Genomic DNA, 18,187 nt, shown 5'->3' on the forward strand with positions numbered 1-18,187 from the left:
ATTTGAATTGTAATTAAAACACGTCTTATGTCTTCTGTATTGATACAATTTTTACAAATACAATATTTGCCCTGATTAATATAAACATGGGTATATGCATGGTTGATTGTTAAAGAGAGGGGAGGATCTACAGTTGGATTTATTTTACTGTTCAGTCAAGCTCCATAAAGCCACCTGTACTCTGGGGCTCCATTGCATCAACACCTCAGGAAGCTTAAACCAGACATGATCATGAATGATGATTTTTGATACTATATATTTGATTTGAAAATATAAAGTCTAAAAATATTGGAATCATCCAAAATAGCCGACATGCCTACTTTTTACTAAATAAACTCACCTCAGGTTGGGGTTTAGAAAGGTGGCAATCTTAACTCAAGGTCCACTTACTTGAATCTCTCAGAGCTTTTGTGCCACATTATGTGAACTTTGGTCATCTGACATAGGTAAGAGATTTAGTAAGTAAATCTTCAGTTAAGATTTTTTGTGAAATCCCCACCAGATTATTAAAATTTCCGGGAAAAGTACAGATGGCATGAACTCAGTGTCCGCAGTAATAGCCTCATCCCGGCAGTTATCAATCAAAATAAAATACATCACGCTCATGCTTTAGATTTGAATAGCGTTGCCGGAAGATTGGCAGTTTATCTAGCAAAATAAAATCCACCCAGTGATTAGAAACATGCTTTTATTCTGGAAAGGGAAACCGGAAGTCTAGATACTGTTGACAACGCTACTGGAGCAGAAGCGGCAAGAAGCTAAAAGCTAACTTGTCCGAACTCCTCGCCGTTATCGATTGGTTTAGCTGTTAAAACTAAGTCGTTTGTTAAAAAGTACGGAGGCTTTTATTTATGTGTAATAGTTGGTCTTTTAAACCGGATATCTCCCCTGGTCTGCCCGGTAAGACATTATTTATTTTACAAATGTTTTTGTTTGGGTTTCACAAGTTAGCTAGAGCTAGTAACATCCAGGAGCTTCCGGTCTGCACTGATGGAAGTCACATCTGAAGGATTTCTTAGCGAGACACATATTTATAAATGTCCTTACGATTTTAATGGGAGTTTTGATGTATGTACACATTTAATTATATATATCTGAGTTATAAAATCTATTAAGAGAATGAAGATGAGCCTGCTGTCTTGTATTTTTGTTTATTTTCAGATCCTGTGAGTCACCTTGGCTGTGGTCCTCAGTCCTCTCCTCACTCTCTTGGTGTGGGTGACACCGGCTCTGTGCCAGTCCTCTGTAGATGAAGATGTCCCTGGCCCAGCGGGTGTTCCTCTCCTGGATCTTTGCCCTAATCTTCCTCATCATGCTTGTCCTCAAACTGGACTCTAAGATTCACTGGAACTGGTTTCTTATCTTCCTCCCTGTCTGGACCTTTGACACAATCCTAATCCTCATGCTCATAGTGAAGATGGCAGGGCGCTGCAAGCCGGACTTTGACCCCAGGGATGGAGAGCAGAGTTTGAAGAGGAGGCTGTGGTACCTGACGGCCTTGCTGCTGAAGCTGGCCTTCTGTCTAACACTGTGCTCCCATCTGGAGAGGCTCTTTGAGATGTGGCTCAGTGTGGTGTGTGTCCCTCTGTGGGTGCTGCTGGGTGGGGCCTTGGTGGAGCTGGGACACAGCGTTTTCCACTACAGGAGGGACTGAACCAGAGGACTGTGCAATACAGAAGAAAAGCTTTTTGAACTCCAGTATCTCTCGATTGGGATGCACCAACTGATCCATTGGGTTGGTATCAGGGACAATAATGACTTTAAAAAGGGGATCAGTCAGTCCTGATTGATCCCACATTAAACAGTTTCTCTGTTAGAATAAGAATTCACTGTTTCTGTTTTCGTTACTTTAAGGTCACAGTAGGTTACAGACTCAAAGGCAAGGCTGGGGTGTTAAGGTCGTCACATTGTTGCTTACAGCTTTGAATATGTAACAGCACTACTATCAGATCAGCTACCTGCACCAGAAAGAGAGTCAGAAAGGTGGATCCTTTCCTCTCACCTGCATCTTTATGAGTCAAGATTTTACATACACCAGTCCACAAAGATCCATGTCTTTAGAATAAATCTAACCTTCACATTGTTTTGGTATCACGCTCCTTCCTCCTGACTTGTCTTTAGCATGCAGGATTTAAGGTAAAGGTGAACTGGTCTAGAGGATAATATGATTTATAAACTAGATCCTTACTGCCAGTCAAGACTGGGTTTAAGAAATTGATCTTGGCTAACTAAGGAACACATGATCCACCTTTAACTGTTATACTTTTGTGGGTGAGAGTGCACATATGTACACATAAACAGTAATGTCTTACATGGTGTTGTTTATACAAAAATCTGCATTACAGCATGCACTGTGTGAGCCATATTATACCTGTTTGTGAAGTCACTGTAGTAACACATCTGTAAAGCAATGTGAATCCTCACAACATTCACGTGGTGGTGCACACACAATGTATTACATGTATTTATCAATACTAAGTACTACAAATGGCATCGTCTGTCTGTCAGGGCCGAACCCTCGTCGAGACCCATCACAGGATGTCCCGCTGCCACTCACAATTAGAGTGTAACTCCCTCTTGTAACTTAAGAGTACGGTTTTGACAGATATCATGAGCAGTGTTCGCAGATACACTTCCCTGTCAGATTTGTTGTGCACATCCTCAGGATTAATTTTCACCTGTGATCACATTATATTTATAAACTTCTGCCAGATATTGAACAGAACTGAGCCATTAGTAACACCTGTATCTTTCCCTGTAGAACCATGTTGCCGTCCTATATTAACTTTAAACTGCAAGCTTGTCTCAGGCAGAAGTTTTATCCTGACAAACTGAAGAATGTTCATATGTGGTGGCACTAAATGTCATGGCATTGAAAACTATGGTTTTAAGTAGCTAAACTGACAAACGTTGAAACCGTAACTATATGAAATGCAGGAGAGAAATTAACACTAAGTCGATATTTTTGAACCATTTATTGAGAGGTTCTGATCAGAGTATAAATCACACTACCAAGTCTTATCTTAGGAAATAAAATGTATTTACAACAATTTTTCACATACATTGGTTTCAAATAAAAACAGACAGTAAATGATATAAATAAGTTCTATGGAAAATAAAACTTGTCTTACAAAAAATATATGCAATTTCTGTATACATTTTCTCACATTGGTGCTAATAACATCTATACTGTACAGTTTTGGTACATACAGTATCATTTACAGCCCTGTGTGAGTCAAACAACTTCCAGTCTGAAAACAACTACTTGCTCTGATTTTGGAGTGTCATAAACAACAAACCCCATCGACTAAAGCAACACGGCAAAAAGGATCTCAGCGTAAGCTCGGTGACTTGCTGAAATGTCAGATACAGTGAACGTAGGTAATTCCTATAGCAGGGAGCAAGGATGGTTGTTTTCAGATTGGCTAGTCCAGTACCTAAAATAGGTGCTTTAAGAGCGAAGCTAAGTAGTGCACAGGCACTGACACATGGGTCACATAACATCTTATATAGAGCCTACATACATTCGCTAACAAACGTGAAGTGAGCTACTTAGCTTACATTCTTAGGCACTGATAAAATACTTGGAGAGTGCATCCTCTTTTCACTGCGTCACTGGTGTGTCAGCAAAGTAATGGAATGCACCCGCTCGTCAATTATTACAAATTAAAAAAGGCCAGTCGATGTCTGAAGAAAGGATGCATTTTCAAATACTTTAACAAAGCCTCGGCGTAAGTTGTACAGTAAAAAAAGAAGACTAGACATCTAGACATTCATAATAAGAAGTCTTTCTGTGTTTGGGGCGTGTGTGTTTTAAGGGGCTGTTTTAACGAGTGCTGCTGTGGCCGAGTGTCCTGTAGGGGCGTGGCAGGTTTCCCCTGCACAGAGTCCTTTACTTTTGGTCCTTTAGAGGGCACAAGTGTCCGAGAGTCAGAGCCGGGCTTTGAGGAAGAGCCTCGAGAGTCACTGTGATGGTGGCTCTTAGGCCGACTGTCTGTGAAGGAAAGGGCCAGAGTTTGGTGAGCCTCCATCGGCTTAAAGAGGTCAAAGGTGATGAGTGTCCGTGGTGGTTTGTGTTCAGGAGGAGCAGACTTCTTCCTCTCCTCTTTACTGTTCACGTCTTTCTCCTTCTTTCCTTCTCTCTTTATCTGAATGTTCGCAGGTTTGGGAGCCCCCGTCTTCCCGTCCTCTCTCCCCGGCTTCACCTGCGTGCCCGATGTGTTGCCCTCCCTGTGGCCGCTCTTCTCCTTCTTCCCGTGTGAAGACTTGTGTTTATGCGTACAGGGGTCTCGAGCCTCCTCTCTGTGAGACCCTCCCTTCTCCTTTTCACTCCCTGTGTGCTCCTTCTCTCTCTTGACGTGGGGTTGTGGCTTTGAGTCCAACTCCTTAACCCATTTCTCCTCTCTCGCTGCAGGCAGGGAGGTTTGAGAGGCTTTGCTGCCCTCTCTTGTCCGCTCCTCTTCCTCTTTTTTCCTTATCTGCGGCACAGGCTGCGTTGGTGCACCTCCCTCTCTGCCTCCCTCGGCCTTAACTTTCTCCTGCTCTTTCCCTCTGTCCTTCTCTCTATCTCTGTCTTTCCCCCTGTCCTTTTTATCCCTGTCCTTGTCTTTACTCCTATCCTTGTCCTTCTTCTCTTTAACCCTCTCCTTTTCATCTTTCTCCCTCTTTCCTTTGTCTTTCTCCTTTTTGATTGGCTGTGTGTTGTAAGTGCTCGGTATGTTATCTTTAGTTTTCTCTTTCAGACCGTGACCTGGCATCGTTACCTTTTGCTGCCTCTCTCCCTCCACATCATTCTCCTTCCTAACTTGCTGTAGTGACTTTAAGGGAGCACTGTCCACTCCACCCTCCTCATGGCCCGTCTGCAGTGTTTCTGTACCTCCCCCTCCTCCCTTACCGTCCTCTTTCTCCTCTTCCTCAGTTTCAGGCTCTGTTAGTGTGTGAGTGAGTAAACCTTCATCTCCCTCACTTTTGATGAAAGGCAGACACTGTGTCGTTGGTGACTCCTTCGTCTCAGCTCTGTTCTCCTGCTCCTCCTCCTTGAAAATCTGTGTCGGAGCTGGTGAGTGAGCGCCCTCGCTTCCGTCAGTGTCCTCATCCTCCTGCTTCATCACTGTCTGTACAACCGGGTCACACTCCTTCCCCTCAACCTCTTCGTCTTCGTCTTCGTCTTCCTCCTCCTCTTTGATATGAAGTGTGACTTCTCCAGGAGAACACTTCTCCTCTTCCTCCTCCTCCTCCTCCTTCTCCTCATGTTGGTGGTACTGTTTGAGTCTGATATGCCAGGCCAGACTGCAGACAGCGGACACAGTTTTGAACTGGTGGACGACTCCTCTTGGGATGAAGTAGATGTCGTCATGGTAGAGTTGGATTCGGGCGTATCGGATCCCCTCCCTCCTCAGCTGGTTAAGCTTGGCATCATCAATCCACTGCACACACTGTGGAGGCAGAGAAGGGAACACACGACATCCTTCAATAAAATGAGCAATAAGCACTAATTTAACTCTTACATGGTAGAAAGAAAAACACAACTGAATCTCATCATGTATCGCACAGGGTAACAATAAGTTCCTGGGAAGTTGCTCCACAATAAACTACCAAGAGACAACACTGTAGTTCCGCCTCAGCGCTGTAACGAAGCTCCGCCGTCATGCAGCCTTTGTCATTTTACAATGGACCAAGCAACGCCGGCCTAAAGCCGCCGCAGTGTGTGTTTTTACAGCGTTCCAGTTTTGCGGAAGCAAACGTGCGCGAGGTGTAAACAAAGGTGTACTTTTTTATATATATATATATATATCGATAGATATATATATTTTGATCTTTATTTTTTACCCTCTGTGTGCTGATTCTTTCCTATTGTATTGTACTGTATAAGCTGCTGGAGACTGAATTTCCCAGAGGGAGTCATCCCAAAGGGATCAATAAAGTTGAGTCTAAGTCTAAGTCTAACAGCACGTGCTTCACATACACGGCGCTGTTCCGCCCTGCCGGCTTCACTGTTTACACAGACACCTTTTCTCCTTTGTTACTACCTCCGATGCCGACTCAGAGGCGGAACGACTTCGCCCCACCGTTCTGCCTGTGTGTGTTTTATATAGAAGACGGAACGTGACAGAGGCGTAATAATCCCGCCTTGAACTGGCAGTGTAAAAGGGGCTAATGTGGCAAATATATTTTCTTTTTTGCACTTAAAGCTTTTTAAACTTGCGGACAATTCTACAAGCTGTAAACATGAACTTTACATATTAACCCTTTATAAAGTTGATATGGTGACAATGTTAGTGTGCAGTTTCATACAGCAGAGACGGAAAATGTATCATTTATTTCGAGGCGTTTCTGACAACCTTCCAAATGCATCCAGTCCAATATTCACTCTCCTTTAGCTCTTTATTAAGTGTCCACCAACTAAAACAAATATCTGTCTCTTTAGCAGCTAAATGCTCCACTACCTACAACAGCTTGATACTTACTAGCTGTCTCGTAGTGTAGAAGGTATATTAAAGCGTTTTCCTGAAATCAGCTGCCCACTGCTTAAATACAAGAGCAGTGACAGTGAATCAAGCTCGGGCCAGAAAACCAAAAGAATGACTGAAACAAGCTCAGTATAGCGTCTGTGGACTGGTCACAACAAGCAACCTCATTAACATAACTGTCATTTGGTTGATAGTTTATGATGAAAAGTGCAGCTGTAAAGGATGATTTCATTAAGATGATACGAGAAGAAAATAGCAGAAAATATTGCTACTACTTTAAGGAGCAATTCTCCCCTGAAAAAAGCCACTGTCAGTCAAAGCTGGTGTTCTCTGTAATCGATGGAAGCAATTATATTTGAAATTGGCGCCATAGCTGTGGAGAAAGTTGTACAAACAGCTCGTGGTTTTGCCCATTCTACATTCCTTCAACACCCAGCGTGCATTGCGCCCCTCTATCTGAATGGAAGGGCCCAGTGAGAGAAGCGGGAGTGAAAGAGAACCGTTTTCCAGTCAAGGACATTGATCGCTGCAGGCAACGGCTCAGAGCGGTACAGACTCCGAAAAACGCTGAGAATATAGCGGAGGATCATCTAAAATATCTTCGGGTCTGCAGTCTGCATTTCAAACCTGACGATTTTGAACAAGACATGACATTGGAGGCGGGCGTCAAAGATTGAGGAAGTGCAGCTCCCTGGCCTCCAACAGATGACGCGTTTTACGTAGTCTGGTGGAGGTTTTCCAGGGCCCATTGGAGAAGCGGATACCGTCCTCCAAAGGCACATAGCCAAATTGCATTGTTACCTTCCATAATGGCATAAGCGCGCCATAATAGCATGATAGGCCTGAGGTTGAAAATCGGCAAACTGGCCCTTTAAACCACTGTATCCTACTGGGAACGTTTAATAAATGTAACCCACCTGAGACAGCGGAGGTTCGTGGAGGTCCAGCTGCAGCCTCATGACCACATCTGGAAAATCTCCAGCGTGGAAACACACGACATCTTTGGTGATCCGGGCAGCAGCGTCACTGCTGTAAGGCAACACGCAAAGTCCTGTTAGCTGACCTGAGTTACAATCTTTATTACAGACCACATATAAGACACAAATAAGTATTGAGTTCCTACTATAGTGGACATGCTGTCTGTGGTTGTTGTGGTTTTGTACACTGTGGTAGCTTAGAGTGTGTACAGTTATACAGTATACAGAGTATTTGTGTGAACTGTGTGTGGCGCGGTAAAAAGAGGTCACTGTGTACTCACTCCTCTCCGCAGCGCACAGCCTTCAGCACGCCCACAGCAGCAGTAGTTTGTCTCTCAAACCCCTGACCGATGTGGTCGGCGTGGGCTCTCGTCCGGTCCTCAAACAGCATCTCCCGGGGCTCGCTGGCTCTGGGTAAATACTGCAGGTTCTTTATCTCATTGGTGGACCTGAAATACATTTATTGGTGAGCTATTAGTGATTGTTCAGTGATGGAGAAGTACATTTACATTTTCAGCTTCAGTTGAAACTTATTCTCTTGGGAAATGAGCATGCTGGTGAGATAACACCCATGCACTGTAGAGCATTTACGGCTCAATATTTCAGCCCACCTTTTCCTTTTGAAGGGTGATTTTGGCATGTCTGCCATAGGGATCATCTGTTCTCCGGGTCTGACCCACATGATGGGGCCGTCATCGCTCTCAGTGGGGCTCTGCAGCCGCAGACTGGAGAATGTTCCCCAGGGCAGAGTCCGCTGTATTAACACAGGTAAAAATGTGTAGTTACACAGTGAAACATAGTCGTACAGAAAGAAACCGGAGACAAACGTTCACTTACCTCCAGAAAGGGAGATTCCTCTAACATGTTGATGAACTCCGGGAAGTAGTCTCCGACCTCTTCGTCCACAGCCCCGACCAGACTGACCTGCCGCATGGCCCCGGCACGGTACGTTCCCTGGGAATATGTCCGCTTCACCTGCAGGAGGGACCACGGAGAAGGAGGGTCAGACCCGGCAGGTTTTAAAACCTTTATTCTTTGACATAAACTAAACTCGATTTCTAAAGACGACACATTATTTATTGATAGAGGCAAATGTTAATTCCTTTGCTTAGACTGCATAAAGTAAAAAGAAGTGCTATGAGGGAACTTTTTAAAATCAGATTAGATGCAGACGGTGGTGTGCTCTTAATACTTTGACAGTTTTCTTCACATTAGATTAAAAAAAAAAAGTATTCTAATCCATTGTATTATAATCCGTGTATTGTGATACTTATCTTATCAGCAGATTCTTACAAACACAGCCCAACACAGAAAGTGTAAGAGCTTATTTTTCATTTAACAACATCTAACATGGCAAAGCACTTGAAAAGGCTTGCATAGGCAGTCTTTGACTCAGCATTCATCTGTGTATATTCAGGAAATGTAATGCAGGGAATGAGTCCATTGACAGGGCTTATTTAAAATACATGTTATGTATATCTGCTAGGCTCATTCGTGTGCAGTGGTGAATGTTTCCTCACTTCTAAAATGAACCCAGAAAACTCTCGATTAGATACGGACACAACAAAAACTGTGATGATGGCACTGAAGGGCAAAAGTTAAGCTGAAGCTCATGATCCTCAGTTAAAAAGAATTCTCATTCTTCGAGGATGTTCAATACGACGAGGTACGTGAAACTGTGGCTTATTTACACAAGGGGAAGGCGATGATGATGCCAGCTGATGACGGACAAGAAAAAGAGGGACTGTCACTGATTCAGAACAAGATGAAAATCTTAATAAAGAATAAAACAAATGTAGATGTGGGGTTACTGAACTGCTGGAAAAGTTAAAAAGCTGTGCAGAGCAGCTAACATGCACTCTGTCTGTGCTCCCTCCACGTCCACACCATCAGAGGGATTATTCTCAAAGCTCTTCTTCGTCCTTAACAAGACCCAAAGTTCACTTCTGCCGGGTAAATGTGGACAAACTAGTTTACCTCTTCCAGGACATGAAAGGAGGAACCAGGGGCCTCCTCAAACGTATTTTTTTCCCAACAAATCTAAAGGCTGTAATTTGACACATTACACAGACAGTAAATATCCATGAAGTTAAGTAATTCTTACACAACACTGTCAATAAGATATAGACCACCTGTGGCAGACCCCCCTGTCCAGTTGATGGGACTGTGCATTCTAATTACATGTTGTTAACTAGACCTCTATCTTATTGCCATTAAGCAATTAAAATAAAATTGAGTGGTAATAATAGACGGCCCTGTGGAAACATGGCACCACTTATCCCTACTGTTATTAATACAGGCAAATCTTTTCAGCCCTACTGATAATCACAAGATGGTCCATCAGATTTTAAAGTGTCTTTTACTGCGGCTGCATGAAGGGGATAACGTGAGGCAGGGACGATTACTCTGAACATCTCTTAAAGTGGACATACTTCAGCAATGCAATCAATTTTCTATTATTCTAATGTGGTTAGTATACAGTCTTTGGAGTGACCGCGTAGCCATGGGGGAGCGGCCGCACTGCACTGTCACTCTAAAGTTGTAGAAAACATGGCTGCTCTAGGATCGGTTATTCGGCCTTATATGTACGAGCCAGAATCGCCAGGAGGTATCAGAACGGTTAGTCGAAAACAACTTGTCTACAAGCTAGCAGGAGAAGGCAGCCTGAGGTGAATGATGGTGAATGACAATTTCAGCGAAAGCAAGGTTCTACGTAGAAACCTGCAGCTGTTCTGAACGGCCCATTTCAGAGGCTCCCTTTTAAAACATGTAATTCTGGAAAAACACAAAATTATGCAGTTTTCACTTTTTCACTGTGAACAATAAACACCAAAAAATGTGAAACCCATCAAAATATGAGAATATCCATTTAAAAGATACGGCCCCTTTAAAACCTTTATTATGTGTCAGAAGCAGATGGAGACAACTTGAAGTTTCAGATTGTGGGACTGCATCTCAATATACTGCAAGGTGTATCAAAGGTATACTGTGCAGGTGGGTGGACTGTTTCAGACGGTTAAGGCGTTCACACAATGTTTGCACACTATGTTTAAGTTTCTCTCATCAGGATGGAGGCTCTACCTCCCCGGAGGTTGCTCTAAAGGTTTTTTTTTTACTATAATCCATCTAGGGCATTTTAATCAGCATTTCATTTGGTGTGTTTGTTTTCTGGCTGCTTCTTCTCGCTGCTTTTACTGGATTATTTGTGTGACAATTACAACAATGACAGACCTTGACCTGGTATAGTTGCCTTTTGCTGCCTCTCTTCCTCCATGTCATTCTTCTTCCTAGTTTGCCTCTGGCTGTGTTTTCTTTTTTAATTTTTGCACTTACTATAATTCATTGCTGTGCTTTTCTGTATTTATTATTATTATTGATTCTTGTCTGGGAGCCAAATCCCCCCTCTGGGACATTACAGCGTCCTCTACACACACACAGCAAAATAAGAAATAATCTTACATGAGGAGTAAAAGGAGATGTGCAGTACAGAGCTGCTTTCCACTGATCAAAAAACCAACGAACAGCCGCTAACACCCGGGAACACAAAACCTGTGTCAATACGCTAATCTCCGCCCCCTTTCCAGTGCGACGCTATGCTCCGTCTGTAACTTCTGCGACTCCTCGTCATCTCAGCTGCAAATTCCACCCGTCTCCGTCCGAGCAGCGCTAGAACATTGTTCCAAATCTGTCAGTGCCGAGTTTGATAAACAGACTGAATGAGTAATAGACACAATAAAGACCTAACCACATAACATCTACGCTGTTTACTATGGTCGGGCCCATTTGTGATGTCAGACGGTGACGCAGCAGAAAAGAGACCAACAGGAGTATACTTTACTGACAATGGGAAAAGAGACAATCGGCATCTATAAGCGGGTCTGAAAAACCTGCGTCAAAGCGCTAATTTCAGGGGGAAAGGGGTATAAGTGACAGTTAAACCTGTGAATTAAAGTACACATTACTGGTACTATGTTAAAATCACAACCAATAATACAAATCTGAACCAGAAGGTTCTGATACAAAAATGTATCTGGCACTATGAACAAAACGTTTGACGAGCACAGTAGTGTTACTGTGTTACAAATGTTCACAAATATAAGCAACAAAATGTGGTGTGAGATGACATCATGCTGCAGGAGATACCATCAGTGATGAAAGAAGTTTAATGTCTTTAAACAATGACAGATAATGACACGAGATGCCGACTTAACGACCTGCAAGTGTTTAACTACTGCCAACAAGTTCACATTAAGATAAAATATAAAAATAAAGACAAATAAGGAGCATGAACACCTGAGACCGGAGGCGTTTCAAACAGTCACCATAAGTGGACATCAAGCCCCCGGAGCCTACATGTGTCCTGGATACAGAAGGAAACGAATGAAAGGCCTCCTTTTTTATATCTTCCTCTGTCTACAAGATCATCTTTTTGACTTGGTTAACCTGGACACTTGAAATAAATGTGTTGCAGCCTCACAACAGGGGATGCTCTAAACCAGTGGTTCCGGACCCAAAAGTGGGTCGGGGAGCTGTTTTCAGTGGGCCGTGGATGTGTGTTTGAAAACAAAAGGCAAAAAAGTCTATACTGTGCTTTTATTTTGAAGGCGATGGGTTTCCTAAGACGTGTGTGCAGTGTAGTTCATTCACACTCCATGTATCCCTCGATTGCGTAATCCCAGCTACAGTTACATTTACATTCCTGTAACTTGATGAGCCGTGCACTAGTTGCATTTATGTCTCACTTTTTAAAGTGTATGTTGAAAAAAGGCTGTTCACTTAGAGGAAATATTTTCCTCTGATGAACTGCCACCTGCTGGAAATGTTAGTTGAGCATCATACTGTGATGTTTTGTTCCACCTCAGGTCAAAACTGCACAATTTTTCATTAAATAAATTTGAGTGAGAAATTCAGGTCACAATTTGTCATTAAGGAGGTGGTGGTGTGTCCTAAGGCCAGACCACTTGAGAACCACTGCTCTAAACCACTGGTGACTGTCAAAGTGAGGACTGAAGCCCCCCAGGGTCTGTGACACACAACCTGGAGGCACTGCGATAAAACTACTGCTGCACATATTTCAGGCACTTCACACAAGCTATGCAATAAAATACATGTCAGGGTTTTTTGTAGCTTAAAATGGGCCTTTAGGGACTGTAGCTATAACTGTGCTCGACGGTAAGCGTGATCGGTCCACTGGCAGTAAAAACAAGGTCCCTGCGTCGCCTTAATTCACAGAAATTGATTCATTGCTTGTGTCATTTCAAACCAGGTGTAAAACAGATTTTTTTACAATTTCATAACTATAAAAAAATTTCTCTAACACAATCCTGAATTTAAGTTCATCTTTAAAAGCAGAATAAGTACAATTTGTATAATTCGCACTCTAATGTGCGGTAACAGTGTTGGGATGGCAATATTAGTTATAATTTAAAGTTCTCTCTGCTGTTGTACATTTATACTTCCTGGGTTTCAACACAAACAACAGAAATTTAGTTCTATTTAAATAAAAGGGTCTTTGTCACGTACATTCCCCTGCTACCTCTGCCATCATGCTTGCTAACCTCACAGTGCCCAGCAAACGGACAACAAAATCAATTGAGGCGGCCGGCTGGAGCGTCATCCGATTGGCTGAATGGTGGGAAGGAAGGCCCCATTTTTTACCCGTTTGATTTTTCTTATTCATTTAATTTCAGGCAGGGTGTGTGCCAAGGGTGTGTTTATAACAGCACTGAGAATGAAAATATAATTTATCCTACAGCTCTGTTTGGGAGGTGCCATGAATGAATCCAATATGTAAAATGTAAGACTGTGTCCATTACTGCCACATGTAAGCCTCGTGCAATAGAAACCCCTGATTCTGACACATCAGGAACCTTTTCCTCCAGGTGAGGGGTCTCTTAATAATTACAGCCTTTTCTGAGCTAAATGATTCTCAAAATGTCAAAAAAAATGTTCGAATGATGTTAAAATAGAAACTGTGGGTGAGGTGCAGGGTGGACATTTTATATCTTTAGAAAAATAATTCAACAAACTGCTGACTCAGGAGGATCAGATATCATTATCGTGCCTTAGATCATGGAAATAGATCACTGATAAATTATTAGATTGATAAAGTATTTGTTTAAGCATACTGTATGTTAAAGTCTCCCTCCAGACACGTTGAAAATAGAGTGTAAGGAATTAGTTATCAGATTAAAACAAATCTACTTGTTTCACTATAAATCAGTTCTTCTTCAGCGCTCTAGCCCATCAGCCAATTGTTGTTTGATGGCACCATGAATGTGCCAATGTGTCACCTATTGCTTAAGAGCAGCAAAGAAGAACTTATTTAAGTCGTTTATTACGTCATGATAGTATAGCAACAACAGTGAGGTGCTAGCGGACAGTGTAACATTGGTCAGAGCTTGTAAACTGTTTGCTGTTTAACACCATGTTTGGCAGCACGTCTGGAGGGGCTGCAAGCTGAGCAGACACTAATGACGGCACAGCTTCTTTCCTGCTCCTCCGCTTGTGTTTAGGTTGGGATTCCTTCAGATTTCTTTGTTCATGAGGTTTTTAGAGGAAGACATTTTTTTGAAGATGTCCTCCTCTAAAAGAAACAGACCTGGAAATTAAAATGGCAAAACATTGAATAAAGCTACTTCAGCTAGAAAAATATTAGTGTTTTTCCAACGTGTCGTTTTTGATACTGACTGACTGTCAAACTAGAAAAAACCTTAACCTGAGCCAGGCCAAAAGACAACATCCATCCAGGGTCAGTAGTACGCAGCGGTTTAAAGAAAGGTTCGGGTGTCTGATCAGTATAGTGGAAATGGATAAAATAGTGTTGGAACATCTATAGTTTTTAATTTGTAAGAATACTTGAACAGTATTTTGATTATCATATTTTTTCCATGCAGTATAGTAAAAAGAAAACCTGTAAAAAGAGACAGAAGCACATGTTCTCTTTCCCCTCTGTTAGAAATGATCAGGCCTCGTGCCCCGCCCACCACCACCACCACCACCAGCTTGCACGAGGATGACAGGTGACAGAGTAGGACGCATTAACGGCTGAAAACTACGCACTCCACCATGTGTCCTGTCAAACTTTAATTATTGTAATGTAAACTCTGGCTCTCTTTACTAACAAGTCTGCTCCCGTCTGCACAGGAGGTTTCAGGTTTCGTTGCAAGTGTTGTTTTGTACAGACAGTGATTGGCTTTTGGATCTGTTTTTGTATGAAATGTAGCTGCTCCGGGTTCATTTCAGTCTCAGATTTTAGGGAAGTGCACAGACACCTCCGTATCTGCAAACACCTCCTTACTAAAAAACGTTTCAATGTTGAACACCTTTTAAAGTCGAGGGGATCTTAAACATAATTCAGTGTTGCGCTATCTTGCTGTTTGAAGCCAAACATGGAAGTAAACTCTGACCAAAAAAACAAAACATTCGTTTTCTGAATACAAATCTTTCATGAAAGACTCTTTCTACAAACAGTCTGTACTTGTGTTCATAAATTTTCTCTAATCTGTGACATGAAATTCCTCTTGATATATTTTCAGATTAACTCATATGACAGGATTTTAGATGAGGACAAAGCACTTCATTGTTTGAAATTAACAAGAGAAATATTGCAAACCTATTCTGTAGGAAAGCAATCAAAACTCCTAAGCATTAAAAACAAGAAAATGCAACAGCTTTAAGTTCACTAATGCAGACTACAGACACACTGACGGAGAAGTAAAGAGATAACAAAACACGAAACCTCCATTACTTAGGAAAGGACTTATAACTTTCACACTCCGGTGCTGATTTGACTCAAAACTAAATAATTTAACAAGAACCAAGGCTACTACAGCGCAGTAATCCTCACTGGCACCGTTACAAAAAACAACTTTTTTGAACTCACAGATAGAAAACTAAACATTTTTAAGCAGAATCATCCTTGCCTCACATGAAAGCACAACTCCAGCGTTGTCAAGGTAGTTTTCCAAGGAACACAATGTGACACGCAGCATTAGGACTCACTGCTCCATAAGACAACCTGGGTACTGAAACACTTTGAACGCAGGAGTAAATATAGCTCCAGGCAGAGAGAAAAACTACCACTACCACTACCCTTCAACGGTCTGGACAAAGATTGACACTCAGATAACTTCCAAACACAAAGAAATCTGTGGATGTGTTGTTTCAGCGTGTGACCGCTGAGTCTGTGCTGCTCACACCTCTCGACAATTCACACTATCAAAGTGGACGTTTCAGTATCCTCTAACACGCAGAGCCGTCTCACCACTTGTCTGTTCAAGAGAGGAAAAATAATACTAAAAAGTATTCTCACCTGAGAGTAGAAGTTGACCATGGTTGTCGTCTCGATGTCCTTCTTCCCGAGCACCTCCATCTTAACTGGCGCGGTGGGAAACTTGTAGGAGAAGTAGTCCAGGAAGTCTGGGAGGTAGGAAGCAGCTCCGTGGATGATTCCCATCACGAAAGACGCAGCCTGGGCGTTATCCTCGCTAAACGACAGGGTCACAAACTCCTGGGCGAAACGCTGCATCTCAGCAGGAGACAGACAGGAGAGCTGCTCGCTGTAGGCGTGCGCCACAGATGCTCCTCCGTTGGCCTGCTGCTCGATGTGGATCAGCCGGCCAAACTCCAGACCCGGGAGGCTGGGCGCTGGGCTGCAGTGCAGCGGGGAGCTGTAGCCGAGCCGTTCCCTGACCATGGAGGTGATGGAGGCAGAGGTAGCAGCATGAGGATCCTGGTGGTGTTGTGGTGCTGCAGTGGTGTGGAGTAGACTGCTGCTGTTGTTGTTGTTGTTTCCATTAATTCGACTGAGGAACTCGGGCAGAGCCAGAGACACTCCTGAACACACCGTCTGGCACGAGCGATGATACATTTTGGGTCGGCTGTGCCTCTCCTTCATCCGCTCGCCATCTTTGTGCTTCTTTTTCTTTTTCTTCTTGAGCTTCTTCAGCAGGAGGTCTTCCTCTGATCCAGCTTTGGGCTTCTCCTTCGACTCTGTGATGGAGGGTAAAACATTTTTAGAGTAAGAACAATGTGCTTAATTTAAGGCCTTTAATATGTCGCAGAGGTTGCTATCAAAAGTAACAACTGCATTTGCTTAAAATGTCATCCAAATGTGGGCAACTTTATTTAGTATAAGTTTTTCTTTGAAAAGGTTAATTTTTTTTACATATTGTTCAATTTTACAGGACTCGATATCCACAATGTATCTGAAAAGTGACTTGAGCAAAGTTGCCTCAGTCAAACCTTGAACACCGTATAAAGGCAAAACATATCCAACATATTTGTGAAATTCAAAGTTAACTCAAAAATAAAATCACTTTTCATCCATACCTTTCTGTGGAGAAATCACCTCTCCGTTTTCTCTTGCAATGTCATGTAAAGGAGGCAATCTGTGATTTTTCCACTCTTTATTCTTTTCCTTTTTCTTCTCTTTTTCTTTCTCCTTCACACGGTGATCTGAGGAGAGCAGAAGAGAAGACAGAGGGAGGTGAAACGCTGCTACATCCATGCTGAGTAACAAAACTGACGAGCAAACATTTCCACGTGTATATTTCACTATCTGGGCCTAATAAACACTAGGGCCTGTTAAATGTGAAATTATGTAATAATTTAATAAAGCATTTTATTGCTGTATTGCCTCACATACAGTGTTAAATGTGACCCTAAAGTGGTTAAACAGAGGTGTGTAGTGAGCGGGCTGGCTGTGTTGTCCTACCTCTCTGTAGCAGTTTCATGTCGCCGTTCTCGGTCTTTGTATGGCAGCTAGCTGGGCTCACTCTCTCCACACTCACGGCTGAGCTCCGCTGCGCCTCACTGCTTTTCTCCTTCTCCTTGTGTCGTTTCTCTTTCGCCTTTTTCATTTTCGGGGGCGAGGCGAGGAAGTTGCTGATTTTGAAGATTTTCCGGGCGGGAGTCGCTGGCACCGCGGCGGCGGTGGAGTGGCTCGCCTTGGCCGGGCCGAAACTCCATTTCGCTGGGCTTCCACAACTCTGCTTCCCGTTGTGTTTTTCCCCTGCGCACACCTCTCCGTTCAGTTTCCTGTGCTTCAGGCCCTTCTCCTCCACCCGGACCTTCTTAGGGGGCGGTGGGTAAATGTCGCTGGAAGACTGCGGTCGGCTCTCCGGCGGCCGTTTAGCTATCAGGGGTTTAGGGGAATTTGTTTTGCTGTTTGCTGCGAAATGCATGGAGTCCACGGCCTCGGCCATCTTGGAAGTTTCTATTTTTTACGGTCATACGTAACTGGTGCGCGAGAGCCAGGGCGGGGGCGGGGCCTTACGAGTCACGTACGACGCACGGAGGAGGGAGCGCAGCAGACAGGATTGTTTACAGCCTGCAGGACAAGATACAGCACTGCACTGCTAACCGTACAGGCACACAGACTACAGTGTTACCATGAATATATAACAGCGTAGACCTGCTGACAGAGGGCAGCATTTACGTGTTCAGCTCTTAATCAGTTTTAGTTCTGAAGAATTAATGAAAAGAGTGAAAATGTAGTATTGCATGTTGTAAAATTGCCTCAATTCGTCAATTATTTTGAGCAAACAATATATTCATAGATGTCGCGTGGCTGTATTAGACATCTGAGTGTTTAATAATTAATGATTTTGATTAATTACATTCATCATTAATTCAATACATTTATAGGGAATTACTGAAACTTAATGGGCTATAGGATGAGCTGATTAGACCTCAGTCTTTTATAAGTAATTTTTTGTTGTTGTTTGTTTTTGTTTG

At 42.9% G+C, this 18,187-nt stretch overlaps 2 protein-coding genes across 2 annotated transcripts; one reads left to right on the top strand and one right to left on the bottom strand.

Annotated features, from left to right (window-relative positions):
- The first annotated feature begins 751 nt into the window (after nt 1-751).
- tmem60 (transmembrane protein 60) lies at nt 752-3,107 on the top strand. The gene is made up of 2 exons (XM_069686548.1): nt 752-900; nt 1,162-3,107. The coding sequence occupies exon 2, from the start codon at nt 1,250-1,252 to the stop codon at nt 1,652-1,654; it is 405 nt and encodes a 134-aa protein (XP_069542649.1). The 5' UTR covers nt 752-900; nt 1,162-1,249; the 3' UTR covers nt 1,655-3,107.
- Nucleotides 3,019-17,780, bottom strand: LOC138612985 (lysine-specific demethylase RSBN1L-like). The gene is made up of 8 exons (XM_069686537.1): nt 17,166-17,780; nt 16,781-16,906; nt 15,762-16,441; nt 8,285-8,422; nt 8,059-8,201; nt 7,729-7,896; nt 7,388-7,499; nt 3,019-5,435 (listed from the first exon to the last, which is right to left on the bottom strand). The coding sequence occupies exons 1-8, from the start codon at nt 17,653-17,655 to the stop codon at nt 3,774-3,776; spliced, it is 3,519 nt and encodes a 1,172-aa protein (XP_069542638.1). The 5' UTR covers nt 17,656-17,780; the 3' UTR covers nt 3,019-3,773.
- Nucleotides 17,781-18,187: the final 407 nt, after the last annotated feature.

This window comes from Semicossyphus pulcher, unplaced genomic scaffold, assembly GCF_022749685.1.
Source record: "Semicossyphus pulcher isolate SPU_LCO1_2020_fin unplaced genomic scaffold, fSemPul1.0.p SCAF_8, whole genome shotgun sequence".
NCBI lineage: Eukaryota > Metazoa > Chordata > Actinopteri > Labriformes > Labridae > Semicossyphus > Semicossyphus pulcher.

What these genes read in the sequence shown, in the direction of transcription:
- tmem60 (XM_069686548.1), top strand. Translation starts at nt 1,250, where the DNA reads ATGAAGATGTCCCTGGCCCAGCGGGTGTTCCTCTCCTGGATCTTTGCC.
- LOC138612985 (XM_069686537.1), bottom strand. Translation starts at nt 17,655, where the DNA reads ATGGCCGAGGCCGTGGACTCCATGCATTTCGCAGCAAACAGCAAAACA. An exon ending in GCTGTGCGCTGCGGAGAGGA is followed by an intron (nt 7,500 to 7,728) that starts GTGAGTACACAG and finishes GTTGCCTTACAG; the next exon opens with CAGTGACGCTGCTGCCCGGA. An exon ending in ACGAACCTCCGCTGTCTCAG is followed by an intron (nt 5,436 to 7,387) that starts GTGGGTTACATT and finishes CTGCCTCCACAG; the next exon opens with TGTGTGCAGTGGATTGATGA.